Genomic DNA, 13,455 nt, shown 5'->3' on the forward strand with positions numbered 1-13,455 from the left:
AATTCTTTAGATTTTTCTTCTGGATCAAAGTAATCAATTAAAGTTCTAGGTATATCACTCGTTGCTTCTGTCTTAGTTTCATCAGAGTTCACGTAAGTGTGTGTTTGTTTGTTATTTTCTGAATTATGAATATCAGTTATTTCTTTAGAGTTGTCTTCATTTTGGAAATGAAAATCTGATGTATCATTACGATTTTCAAAAGCTTCAGGATTTTCATATTGTTTATCCGATCTGTTACTAAGACCTTCAACTTTTAAATTTTTCTCCACTGAGTATTCGCTTACAGGTTCGTCATTATCAAATACGGTTTCAGCTGTAACTATAGGGTGTGAATTACTCTCTTCGTCGTATATTAGAGGAACTGGTATTTCTGTGAACATATCTTCTGAGTTTATTCTCCTGCTCTCAATTGATGTTTGTTTAGTTTCTTCATTGGTATCTTTTTTTATCCGTATATTACTTTTAAGTAGAGATAAGTCTGTATCTGATCTATCTTGATCAAGTACATTATCTTTTTCTATAGGTTTTCCTTTCGATTCACTGTCATCATTTTCGACATCGTCACCTATGCCGTGACTGCCTAATCTGCGCATGTGTTTGAATTTTTCAGTTTCTTCTTCCATTATTCTTTGAACATAAGCATCATGTTCGTCAAGTCTTTCGTCAGTTATCTCGACACTGGTTCTATCAGAACGATTTCGACTTTTAATTTCTGCCAAAATTCTCAGCGCAATTTTATGGAGAAATTCTTGTTTTTCCTCCTCGGGCAATAAATCGATGTACTTTGCTTCGCCACTATCAGTATCTTTAGATGTTATTATATTTACACATGTGAAAAGTAAAAAGAACACTTGTAGATACATTGTTTTGACTAGAAATCAAGTCATCGTCATAAATTGCCGTCTATTCTCCATGCCAGCATCTGGAGAAGTATAATCATTTTAATTGAATCTCGTATTTAAGTTGGAAGTCAACCATATGAATTGTTATTAACTACATTGATAAGGCAACAATATTTTCTAGATAGCGATGTATGTTTGTTTGTGTATTTTGCACTTATATAATGTGGACATTGGTTTAATTTGACTTTACCAATACAATAAGAAAACAGTACCTTGACTAGTGTCTACAAATGCAATTAAAATAAATATTATGAAGATAATACATTTTATACTTTACAATATTTATAATTTTTGGTATAGTTTTGGACTATTCGTTGATGATTTTACTGTAGATTCCATTTTCGCTACTACTGAAAATACTTTTTTAAGTAGAAATAAATAACACATTAGTTAGGTTGTATTTTTTATTCTCATTTTTTCTTTTCATTTAATGCCTATTTACAAGGTATTCGTACGCTTCTAATCCTACTATGCACATCTTCTTTAAAGGTCTCGAGGAATGTCTTAATATTTGATAGAAATTATATTTTACTGTGGTTATTAAATATACGACAAATGTCTACATTATGACAAATTCATATACTTTACATCTTGCGGACGAAATCAGGAATAATTTCTACTTCTGCAAAATTGACTTATCACAGTAGAATATAATTCACACTTAATTTCTATATCTGTCTGTTTTATCACAAAGTAGGTCTAAACCTTAACGACCCCCGATACATTTTTCGACCAGTCCTTTTCAAACTTCTTTCTGCTGCTATTCTAGAATTATCAATTTCTGCCACAGTCGCATCCTCGTCTTCTTTATTTACTTCTTCAACAAAAGGAATGACTTCCTCCGCCACCACAGGCATTACGGGCTCAGCGTTCATCTCTTCTATTTTTTTCAGTATGACGTGAGGTAGCGCAACGGCTCCTTCATTTATATGAGACTCTATATTGTCATGGCTCGCCTCACTATTCATTAATTCTTCGTTTCTGTATTGTACAATTTCTTTTGTATTATCCTTTGTTACCTGCATCTTTTCATAATCAGTGTCCTTAATATCATCAGTAATCTTCACAATTTCCTTTTCGATACCTTTTATTTCTTCTTTAAGATCGTGGATGTTTTGACTCACTGTACTGAAATCTTTATTTACTGTTTGCAGCGTGTTATAATTGTAATTTCTAATTTCTTCTTTAACTGTGTCTATAATTTTACTATCGTATTCCTTGATATCTTCCTTTACGGACTTCGTATTTGGTACTACGTCGTTAAAAAGTGTTTCAACAACTAAGTTTTCTTTTTTTCTGTTTGCTTGATTCCATCTCTGTGGTGACGACGACACAGCTTCAGTGTTCGGTGCAGAATTGCTCATCGGGGCATTGTCTTCGGGTTTTGTTTGTTCCTTACTGTCATTCACTTTACCGAATTCCATATTGACATCGTAATACATTGGCGACTCGTCGCAGGAGATAGCATCACGTGGTCTTGTGCACGTTAGTACTTCCTACAAAAATTAATAATTCATTCAATAACTTTCTTAATTGATCCATAATTTTATTTACATATCTTAGAGCACATTTAAAGCTTGTAAACAATAGATGGTGTGAATTTCATCTTCATATTGTAAGATCATGACTTACTTGATTGAAGACAGTTTCAGCTGGACAAATGAAGCTCCAGCGGAAGGTGACGTTTCTACCGGTGACGGCCTGCGAGGGCAGGCAAACGTGGAACACCTGGCATTCATTGTCTACGTCCGCGTAGTAGCCGTACGTGCGATTCTCGCAACTGAAACAAACATACAAAGTATTTATTGTTGGTACTAAGGATATTTTCAAATCAGCCAAATTGAAGTGCACTTATTTGCTGATTGTACCTACTATTAAATTCAGAAATCTACTGCTCTACAGATAAAATACTGCTTGTATCATATAAGGGAGTGTACTCGTAGAGGAAGCTACAATGTAGAGTGACCTGGAATTTGTTGTACTAAAAAAAAGGTAAGCTGAGAGACTAATTTATCAACTGTAATAACAATAAAATAAAAAAAATTATCCACAAAATTTTACAATTTCTCAGGTCTCTGCCTCCTGTGCTAGGTGGGCATATGTGTTACTGGAGGTAGTGACTCCTCTTAATCTAAGTCTTAAACAAGTATTTACCCATGCAGCATGTTTTATGTGTGTGTGTGTACGTATTTTATTTTTGCATTTTCTGTTTTTTAAAATTCAGTTTTAATAGCCGCTGTATCTGTAAATCCTAAGATACTACAAAAGTGACATAACTGCAATATTATTAATATATTGTTACCTGAATGTGTCGGTGATGTTCTCGCGAATGGACGTGGCGTTGGACGGAAGGTTCAGCGTGTCCACTTTCGTCTGGTTCACCATCTCCTGCAACAACAGATTTACTATTACTTTAAATCATTACAATAGCCTCTTTAGTTAAGAAAATTAAGTTTTAATTTTATTCAATTATAATTATATTTCAAACGTAAATATTATTAATATTAATAACTAAGGTACATGATAAGGTCGAGGTAAAGTTAAAAGGAACGTTGTTACTTAATAAAGCTAAAGCCGGCAGAGAACAATGCAATTCCTGAAAAACATATAATCCAAAATTGCAACATGTTAAACAATGTTAAATCAAGAACAATTTTCACTAACTTCGATGTTTCTATTTTAAATATTTTTACGACACAAATGTCGTATCTCCTGATATCAACATAAACATCAGAATAAGATCATTGGTTTTGATCAAGAACAAACACACAATGATTTTATTTCATAAAGAATTATTATAATAGTTAATTATTTAATTATTTTTAAAATTTATTTATAACTAATTCCTTTCATTAAAAAAATTACATGGATATTTATTTGGAATTTAATCTCAAATCAAGAGACTTATCTATATGATATGCATATATAAGTAAATAGATAAATAACTCTAGTGTATGTACCGACACGACGTCTCAGACTCAGGATACATATTAATGCGCCAAAGCGGATTTAAAAGTAAAACAATATTTTTAAAAGTAAGGGCCTCCGCCGTCAACCTGGTGACAGCCGGCCGTATATAAGACTCAAACTTGACAGGTTTAAACGAGTCATGTCCCTGTTTTGTTATAAAGTTATTAAATATTTAAATGCAGTTGTAAAACCTAATTGACCTGATTTACTAATTAAAAATGTTATACGACTGATTCAGACTTTGTGTATATATGTAATCTCCGTGTGTGTAATATCCATCCAATCAAATTCAATCCAACAAATACTTAATACATATTGAGCTGGTAGATGGTCTAGCAAATGTAGAGTTAAGAAAAATCTAAGGCATAGAGTGTTATTGACTCTAGATTTTACAATGTTTAAAGAGCCATATAATTTATTCGAAAAACAAAAAAGAAAACCTTTTTAAATATCTGATATTTCCAATAGAAGGTCAAAGTTGTTACTATATTTTAATGTGGATAAGAATCTCTGTCGCATTTTGCATGAACTGATGCAAGGTGCTAGTGACAGTACGATTTGAGTTGCGAAGCGCGTTCAGCGATGTATATCGGAGATTCAATCGAAGGATGTTTGACGCATTCGTTGTATTTTAATTATTTCCTGCAATAATTCAATTTAATTTCCAATCAAATGTCATTATTTCAGTGAAGAGATAACGCCGTGATCCATTCGTTTCGTTATTTTCAATCAATTATAATGTATCTGTTTTATCGAATTATATTTAATTGGATACTGTATTTGTTTTTATGACTGTAAAGATACAATTATCATTTTAATTGTTACTGTTTTTATTATTTATATAAGAGATTAACAACCGCGAATATCCGTTTAATTGTAATCTCAAGCATTAGTAATATGATTAACATTAGAATGCAATAACATCACTGATTCAGAAAGGTACGGTGACGGACTGACAGTTGCACGTGTGGTGTTATCACATTCCTCTAATGGCATTGTTCACAAATTTATTTTGGGGCCGCACCTCTGTCACATCGTCAATCGTCAGTACGCGTAACTACTGCAAAAACATATCTCCCAACTTCACGACTGTTTATTAAAAAAAGCTAACTTATGTGATTTCAAGCCAAAAAACTATTTGAATTTTATGTTACTTCTTCACTTCTTATCATTTTTGGCAACTGGCAATTTATTTCTCACCATTAGACTGCTGTTTACTCCTGACCACCGCTTCCATAAAAGGGTTAATAAAACCCAAAGTATTCGGATGCTTTGGGCTTTATAATGTAGTTAATATACTATTTATATACTACATACTTGGACTTTTTCATTTGAAAACATACCCTCAGCATCTTGACGAGCAATCCGCTCTGTAACTCCAGCTCTATGTCGTCTGACAGCACGACAGCCGCCACCGCGCACGTCACCACGCACCACAACAACGTCTTCATCGTACACCTGCTACAGCATACAGCACAAAATTATTTACATCATTGTGTCTTTAGGATATTTGTGTGACGTGGGACGGTTTGTAGTTGAAAGTGACTTAGGGGACAGAAGAATGATTTCATATATTAATTTTTACTTATAAATGCAAATATCTAGATGGATGGATGGATTGTTAGGTACTGCCAAAACGGTTAAACGATGCTAACGATGTTCGGCACAGAGATTACTGATTTTAACTAATTGTCTTAAATTCGCGCGGACGAAGTCGCGGGCAACAGCTATTAATGAAGAGCTTTTTTAAAATAACTAGAGATTACAGATTATATTCATTTAAAACTAACTGTCGTCCGCGGCTCCGTCCGCGCGTACCTCTAATTTGTGTGTTCTTCCAGACTATGATCTACATCTATGAAAACTTTCGTCAAGATCCGTTGGGCAGTTTTGGACATACCTTGAAACAAACATCCATCCATCTAAACATTCGCATTTATAACATTAGTAAGATTAGCCAATAAAAATAGTGTGTATTAAATTACTTGTTGCTTAAGTAATATCACCAAAAATATTCATTTCTGCAACAAATAATAGCAGGATAGGAGCAAAATTACAACAAAATTATATAATAATAACTTTGACGATAATGTTGATGAAAAATAAAAACTTTACAGCTGTCTTCGCCGAGTTTCCCGCCAATTTTCTCAAATAATTATTCAAAAAGATATACATATTTTACCTTTTCTGTAGAACAAAATTAATTTATGTAGATTAATAAATTATATATAATTATATACATTTATTGGATCCTACTACAATTAGTTTTATGTATATTGTAATGATTCAGTGTTTAATATTTCTGTTATAAAAACATAAAAAATTATAAAGCTCAAAACTAAATTATTTTAAAACTAAATTGGATAAATAGTCAAATATTTAATCTTTAAATAAAAAACTTACATATCTCACCGATGAATAAAATATAATTTTAAATCAAAAGCAATGACACTATCAACACTTGAGGAACTACCACAACCACGTTCACCGGACAACGAGGGCGTTCGCAAAAAACTTAGGAATGTGAAAATTTTCATTGTATTACGCTCTTTTATAAACGATAGCCGGGACCATCCGCGGCACCGGGCTCGCGGAATCCGCAATGAGGGCCCTGTAGCGTCTGCAAAATATCACTATTTGTTTTTTCAAACATTTGTAATTCCTACATTACTCACTAATATATAGAACATGCATTCGTTACGCATTTTATATTTAAATGCTCGCCAGCGATAATTACAGTTTTTCTTTATGTTTAAGGTGGACAACGATCAAGCGGACACCATACTTTGCCAAAATAGCGACCGCTGTCAATAGACATCTGCAAGTACAGGTGCGTTGCCTACCGTTAACGGACGGAGGAGAGGACGCAAAGAAAAAGAATATTACCCCATCCTATGCATACTCTCCTCCGTGAAATCCACTTCCGCTTTCCATCCTTTTGTTAAAAGAAAAGTGTTGGAAGGGATAGAGGAGTAAAATTAGGCCTCCGAACGCTACAGTATATAATAAATAAAAATTTATATTATTTAGCACTTCTGTTTGTCCTCTAAACCTTAAACCTTTGATGACATTGTGGTCAACTTTGATAGTGGGTTCTGTGGAAGCTCTGTTTCTGTACCTAATACAATAAAATAATACATAATACTTAATACAATAAATATAATAATACATTTTGTTTATTTCTAATAGAATAAAATATGAATGTTGTTGCTGACGGTACCGCGGTTCTCTGGCGGGCCGCGAGGGATGTGATCCGAAATACAAATGTGCTTAAATTCTGTCGCGGCAACAACCTTGACTCTCCGCTTGTGCCCTCTGCACCTCCCGCGCTCCCCGGACCCCCCGGACCCCCCGGCACCCACCAGCGCCGGTTCTATTTCACCTCCGGGCACTTCAATCATCAGTATATTATTCGTACATCAGTATAGTATTCGAATGTATTGCTTTATATTAATGGCGGAAATCTATATTCGATCTCAAACCAATTTTGCTTATCCGCAATAATTTTAACTAACATTTTTAATCCATTTGTTCAAATTAACTGTTCCAGAGGCTACAACAGCAATAGAAGATCATGATATATTTAGAGGGCAATCGAAAATCTAATATTGATAGTCTGTTAATCTCTTTTTATAGGTAAAGGCAGCGGATCGCATAATGTTAAAATCCTAAGCCCATGGACATCCGCAACACCAGAGGAACATCGGATGCGTTGCCCGACTTTGAAGGAGGTGTACGCTCTATTCTTTAAAGACATCTCATGTCAGCTATCGGTACTTATCACAAATTAACCCCTTTATTTATACACCTTTTAACAGTTTTCTACCATACTTTTACCATACCTAGTTGGTAAGTGTAAGGATAAACCGGAGATTTTGTTTTTACAGTAACATATAGAGGTATGTAACACTACTCGTTTTTATCTGATCGACTTTAGATCTCAATAAAGACATAAAATCACGATCAAAAGCATACACACGTCTCAAATTACTGTTATAACTGTAGAAGGTTTAACGACACTTGTAAAGTAACGTGTTCTAAATTATTCTGTTTATCACCTCTTATTTTATTCTTAATTTTTAAATTAAAACTTTGACAGTTATTATTTAAGCAGTTATTTGATATGAAAATAGTTTTATAGTTGTTTTATATATAACATGTTTTACATAATGTATCAACAAGAAGTGAGTCTAATTTCAATCACTAGACACGAATAAACAAAGCAAGTTAAATAAGAACATTTGATTTACACATATTTAATTCAGAAATACTTGAAGGTTTTCTGTTTTAAAACATTGTGATTCAACTACCAAAAAGAAAACAACTGTTTATGTTTCATTAGTCATACATTTTTCCTCGTTTTAGTCAAAACTTTAAAACTAACGACAGATCCAAAAAATCCCCGATAATCCCAGTAACAGTACTAAGGTCGCTAACTGTAGCGTGGCCCACACGACCCACAAACATGAGCGGAATTCCTAAATATGGTAACTTTTGATGCCCTGGCGATTTAATGCGCAGGTTTATGACTCGCTGATAACAGCGCGAAAGGCCCATAAACATTTTAATTGATTTTTTTTTAATTTTTACAGCAATACAGGAATAAATTATATTTTTAATGTTACGGTTAATTTTACGGTTCTAATCGAATATAAAAAAAAATTTTTAAATTTTAAATAATTTCAAACCTCCCTTTTCATTTATTTTTGACCTCACTAATGACTTAAAGTAACGTGATGGTCTAATGATAGGCAGATGTAACCGTCATTGTCCACTACCAATACATCAGAACAAAAACATAGTCAGATTTTTAGAGATAAGGTGATTATATGTTTTTGTATGATATGTTTCGTGAACGCTAGGTAAAACAAAAATAAAACTAGCTATTGTTCAAATAGTTTACTTTAATACATGAGCGATAAAATATTTTATTAATTACTTCCACTCGTCCTAGACTTTGTCATCGCAGAATATTAAAAAAATCCTATAATATGCCCGCGTGCATCACTTACCTTCTCGTCCAAGTCCCGTCAAAAACGGTCCAACCGTTCCGGAGATTACCCGGAACGAACGCGGTCTTGACGATGCGGTTTTTCGTTATCAACACAAATAATGTACGAAATATGACCTTTTTAATATGTATATATAATGAGACCAATTTAAAATAAAAATCTTTTAAAACAACAATAGATTTTCAACTCATAAGCTTTAAGAATTTCCTTTAGCCTATGATGTTTTATATAAATCTTGTTGAATCTTAAATACCGTTAAACGACACAACGACAAAGACTAAAATCAGGGGTTATCTTTTGAGTAGATCGTCTGGGAAACGCTACATTTTTGACTACGACTGGTCCCCAGACATGGCTATGAGACGACTTTTTAAAACATATCCCTCTTTCTCTTATCCGAGATAATCTAGGTACGATTTAAGAATTTATAAGTCGTATGTAGCTTGCAAATTTGCAGCTGCGTTAGAAATAAAAACAGTATCTGCATTGACTAGATTGACAATCAGATCATAAGAGATTGAACCATTTTCCCTTTTCCACCTAAAACTAGATGTTTTAGTAATAATTTCCTTATATGTCAATTTTACATATAAATTACCATGAAGGATTTGTTTGTGACTGGAATGACGCAAACCAAGTCGACTCGAAAACATCGAAGTCAATGGCTCGTTACTCTGCACCCCGCACCCCGCACCCCCTCGCGTCTCGCCCAACCCAATGGAACTTGCGGAATTTTTAATAAGCTCATTTGAAATATTTGTAATGGCATCAGCAAACAGAGCACGCGCCGAAATAGTTTGAAGGTATTATAAAATGGACGTCTGGGATTCGCACGGGGTCAACCACCTCGGCGCCTATACCTACAGGAATTTATGATGATCGACAACTGATAAATCAGTCACGTCTCGCTTCGGCTAACTGTATGTTATGGATGACAGCTTCACCACAACGGTATCGTAGTAGGTCATAGTTGTAGGCACAAAGATACTGACCTCTGAATGTTTTGTCGTTTCAGGTCCACCCTACATGTGAAAGCGGTCGTGTCAAGCTAACGATGGCGCAAACATACGATGTTGCAGCAAAACTGAAACCCAGTCAAACTTAAAACGGACACATTTAAGCCTTGACCTTAGTGAAAAGTGAACATCGACTAGAGAACACAGAATAGAGCTGGAGATAAAGTATGCGCGGCGGCTGTCTGAAGCGAGTTCCAAAATTATCAAAGTTATATAAAAGTAGTGTTTACGGAGGTCGTTGGCACAGGTCACGTGGCTTTCGTATGCCAGATGTGTCCGCCGATTGCTATTCCGTATGAATCTAAATATGCATTTATCGCACTTTGTAGTAATAAATAGATTTAACTATAAATGCCTTCAGCTCGCTTGGCAGTTGCCCTTTACGACTCAACATAAACGCTGTGTACTTAACAGCGTCGTTTCGGGATTCCAGCGCACTTCGTTTCCTTAGAAATCAAAAAAGGGGTAACAAAATAATCCGATGAGTAACTTTGTAACAGTCACATGAAATGAATGAATTTATCTTTCGATTAAATAATAACTGGACGTAAATGTGGTCAAAATACTTACAAATGCTTACTAACCATCAAAATTTGTCTAATAATTGCGATAGCAGAGTCGTCTTTAAAAAATTGGGTATTCCGGTGTGGCAGTCTAACGCCTATTTTTATAGGTACTACCTCTATTGCAGGTACGTTCATTGCACTTGAAGCAAATAAACTATCACAGATATATTATATATTATCTATATTTTGAATAGCATATCATATCGAGCAATTTAATGTGTTCTTTGCCGAAAAAATCTGGTTACATTTGATATTTATTATCATTATCGCAACACAATTGAGCATTCCGATTCCAAGAAGACAGGTCGTTTAACCTGAGCCTAATAATGCCTGCCTGATGCTTAATAAAGTGATTTGAAAACAGTCGAAACGTGTTTATTTGGTAGGAGCGGCAGCTTTTTGTTAAGCACTAAAAGTATGACGCTAACGTACTATTGTCATTTTAGGGTATATACCATACCCAATAAAAAACGGAAACTAGCTCGCAGTTGTCAGCACCGATGCTTAAGGCACCATCGCTTTCCACCACCTAAAGTGTACCCGATGAAGAACTTCTACCCTGCCTTGAATTTTTATTCACAAGAGGGAATTCGCTTTACAGCGCCATGGTTTTTGGGTTTTAAAACACAACTATTTTCTTCTTTTAGTCCACTTTCAACATTTTTATTTATTTTGGTGTATTCCTTAATCATCAGCCTGCCCTTTTCGGTATGAAGAATCGATGAACCTCCTACCGCTACTTTTTCAACTTATGTATACTGAACCTTGTTATGCACCTTGCCGACATGACGACCTGCCCACTGTTTTAGAGTTGTTACATGACCTCCGATTTGATTATTAAATAAACATACAATATCATGTATGTTCATACGTATACTTTAATGTAAACATCTAAGATAACATCTAAGAAATAGTTAGCAGACAAAGTGAAGCCGCGTCCGCTTATGTACCGTGATTTATTTGATTGGTGTCCATCGGGCTCAGCGTGCAATCGCGCACGACGCTTCGAAAACTGCTCACGTATGGGCTTTAGAAAAACATCTGGAAGATTTAAATTTGTACCGATACTAGGAAATTTATTAGCGCTGCAATAAAGTTATGCTTGCACGTGAGACCTTTTCTGAATGCCCGCTGCTACTATGGTAACTGGTAACATGTTCCACACCGCCTCGCCGCGTCTCGCTGGCCGAGGAATGTAACAAACAAAATATTACTTGGCGCTTGCTGGATCTACAGGTGTATTATTCTAATTCTACAGAATATCCATTTTGCATGTTATTTTCGTGTGAGAACAGATATTTAAAAGAGTTACTATACATATACGAATAATATCATTGAAATGTTGCATGTGTTTTCGTTTACTTTAGGCCTCAGATATCTTACATATTACAAATGCGAATGTTTGGGTTGATATTTATTAGAAGATATCTGCAGAAGGGCTGCATGGATCTCGCTGAATTTGGCATAGATGTAGTGCAGAACACAGTCTGGAAGAACACATAGGAAATTTGTCCACCAACATCGTCTCCTTCACGTCAATACATTTAGTACCGCGGCTTGTCCTCCGCACGCCCGTCACCCGGCGCCGTCATCACGGCCGCCGATATTTCGTGTAGATCAGCGCTACCGCTTGAACGGTGCCGACATTATGGCGGCCCAATGTGCTAGCAAAACAAAATAGATTTGTACATATCCTCGCTGGCTCCATCACGTCATAAACGAACGGTTTTTGTTTCATTTTATTTATACGCAATACCACACATAGTAGCTACAAGAAACCGAATGTACCACCGAGATCGTCGCTGTGGCGTGTGGACAAACGATCGCCATCACGAAATTAGCTCGTGACGGTGCCGGTGCCAAAGACCGTGTTGGTGGACAAACGGCCATAGGCTACTAGGACAGAGTCGCATGCGGGGGCTAGTGTGTCCTATATAAAAGTTCAAGTCACATACATTTGAACCTTCGAGCTTCGGCTCAACAACTAAATTAGGAGCTCATCGATGGGTCCTATAACTGAACTATAGCTGAATCGGCTTAGCTGATGAGCCACAAGCTGCCTAGTGACTCGCAGTTCGCAGCACGAAACTCAAATCATAGGTCATAAAAAAACTTGAGAGGTGTGTTGGGACACCCGGATGGAACGAAGTTCCTTTCAATTAATTAGTGAAGGAACCAATGTTTGTTCTATGAATAAAAAACTTAAGTCTTCACAAGAAGTACATTTTATTTCTATGAATTTTCGTTATATATTGTCACGTCGTTGCCATGGTGAAGTAGCGCTCATTCGTCTGTAGCAAAAAGTGTCGTGACAACTTTTTGTAAGAATTTTTTCCGTTTAGCCCCCTTTCACAACGCGCGATAAGGAACTTCGTTCCAAAAGTACGAATTCAGCTGAGCTGCGAGCCGGTGCGCTGATCTGCTTTACGCATGAGCTGATCTGCAGGTCATCAAGTTTAGGTGAGTAACCTATCTTATATATATAAAAATCTTGTGTCACGATGTATGTTGCCAATAAACTCCAAAACTACTGAACCGATTTCTATCAAATTTCACATGTACCCGTATTTTGGTCTAACTTACTGGATAGAATAGTTATCATCTCAATTATTCGCTTATGTCGTGAATGTAAACGAATATATTTACCAATTAATTGTTTCTTAAGCAAGTTATTATTTACTGTTTAGTTTTATGAAGTTCTCATAGATGGCGGTGTACGTTGATTCATCGTACATTGCTTCTTAATCTTACTAATATTACATATAGAAAGTTTCGATGGATGGATGTTTGTTTGAAAGTATCTCCGGAACGGCTCAACGGATCTTGATGAAATTTCGCACAGATGTTGGACATAGTCTGGAAGAACACATAGGCTTATTACGTTTTTTAATTCCGCGCTGACGTAGTCGCGGGCAACAGCTAGTATGACTATAATTATACACGACATAGATAGAGTGTTCCATACATGTTTGATGTTCTCACATCATGT

At 35.5% G+C, this 13,455-nt stretch overlaps 1 protein-coding gene across 3 annotated transcripts; it reads right to left on the reverse strand.

Moving 5' to 3' along the window:
- Window positions 1-1,299: 1,299 nt before the first annotated feature.
- Window positions 1,300-6,382, reverse strand: LOC106715580 (uncharacterized protein PF11_0207). Of its 3 annotated transcripts, none has more exons than XM_045682519.1 (5): window positions 6,285-6,382; window positions 5,216-5,333; window positions 3,205-3,290; window positions 2,535-2,682; window positions 1,300-2,398 (listed from the first exon to the last, which is right to left on the reverse strand). In XM_045682519.1, the coding sequence occupies exons 2-5, from the start codon at window positions 5,321-5,323 to the stop codon at window positions 1,589-1,591; spliced, it is 1,152 nt and encodes a 383-aa protein (XP_045538475.1). In that variant the 5' UTR covers window positions 5,324-5,333; window positions 6,285-6,382; the 3' UTR covers window positions 1,300-1,588. The 3 variants fall into 3 exon arrangements, with proteins under 3 accessions (XP_045538475.1, XP_014364381.2, XP_045538474.1); XM_014508895.2 differs by having other exon boundaries at window positions 5,216-5,330; window positions 6,276-6,382; XM_045682518.1 differs by having other exon boundaries at window positions 6,276-6,382.
- Window positions 6,383-13,455: the final 7,073 nt, after the last annotated feature.

This window comes from Papilio machaon, chromosome 19 (genome assembly GCF_912999745.1).
Source record: "Papilio machaon chromosome 19, ilPapMach1.1, whole genome shotgun sequence".
NCBI lineage: Eukaryota > Metazoa > Arthropoda > Insecta > Lepidoptera > Papilionidae > Papilio > Papilio machaon.

Bases quoted from the DNA above. Each gene is read 5' to 3' on its own strand.
- LOC106715580 (XM_014508895.2), bottom strand. The intron at 2,683-3,204 runs GTAACAATATAT...TGTTTGTTTCAG, and splicing joins AACATCACCGACACATTCAG to TTGCGAGAATCGCACGTACG. The intron at 2,399-2,534 runs GTAAGTCATGAT...TAATTTTTGTAG, and splicing joins CTGAAACTGTCTTCAATCAA to GAAGTACTAACGTGCACAAG.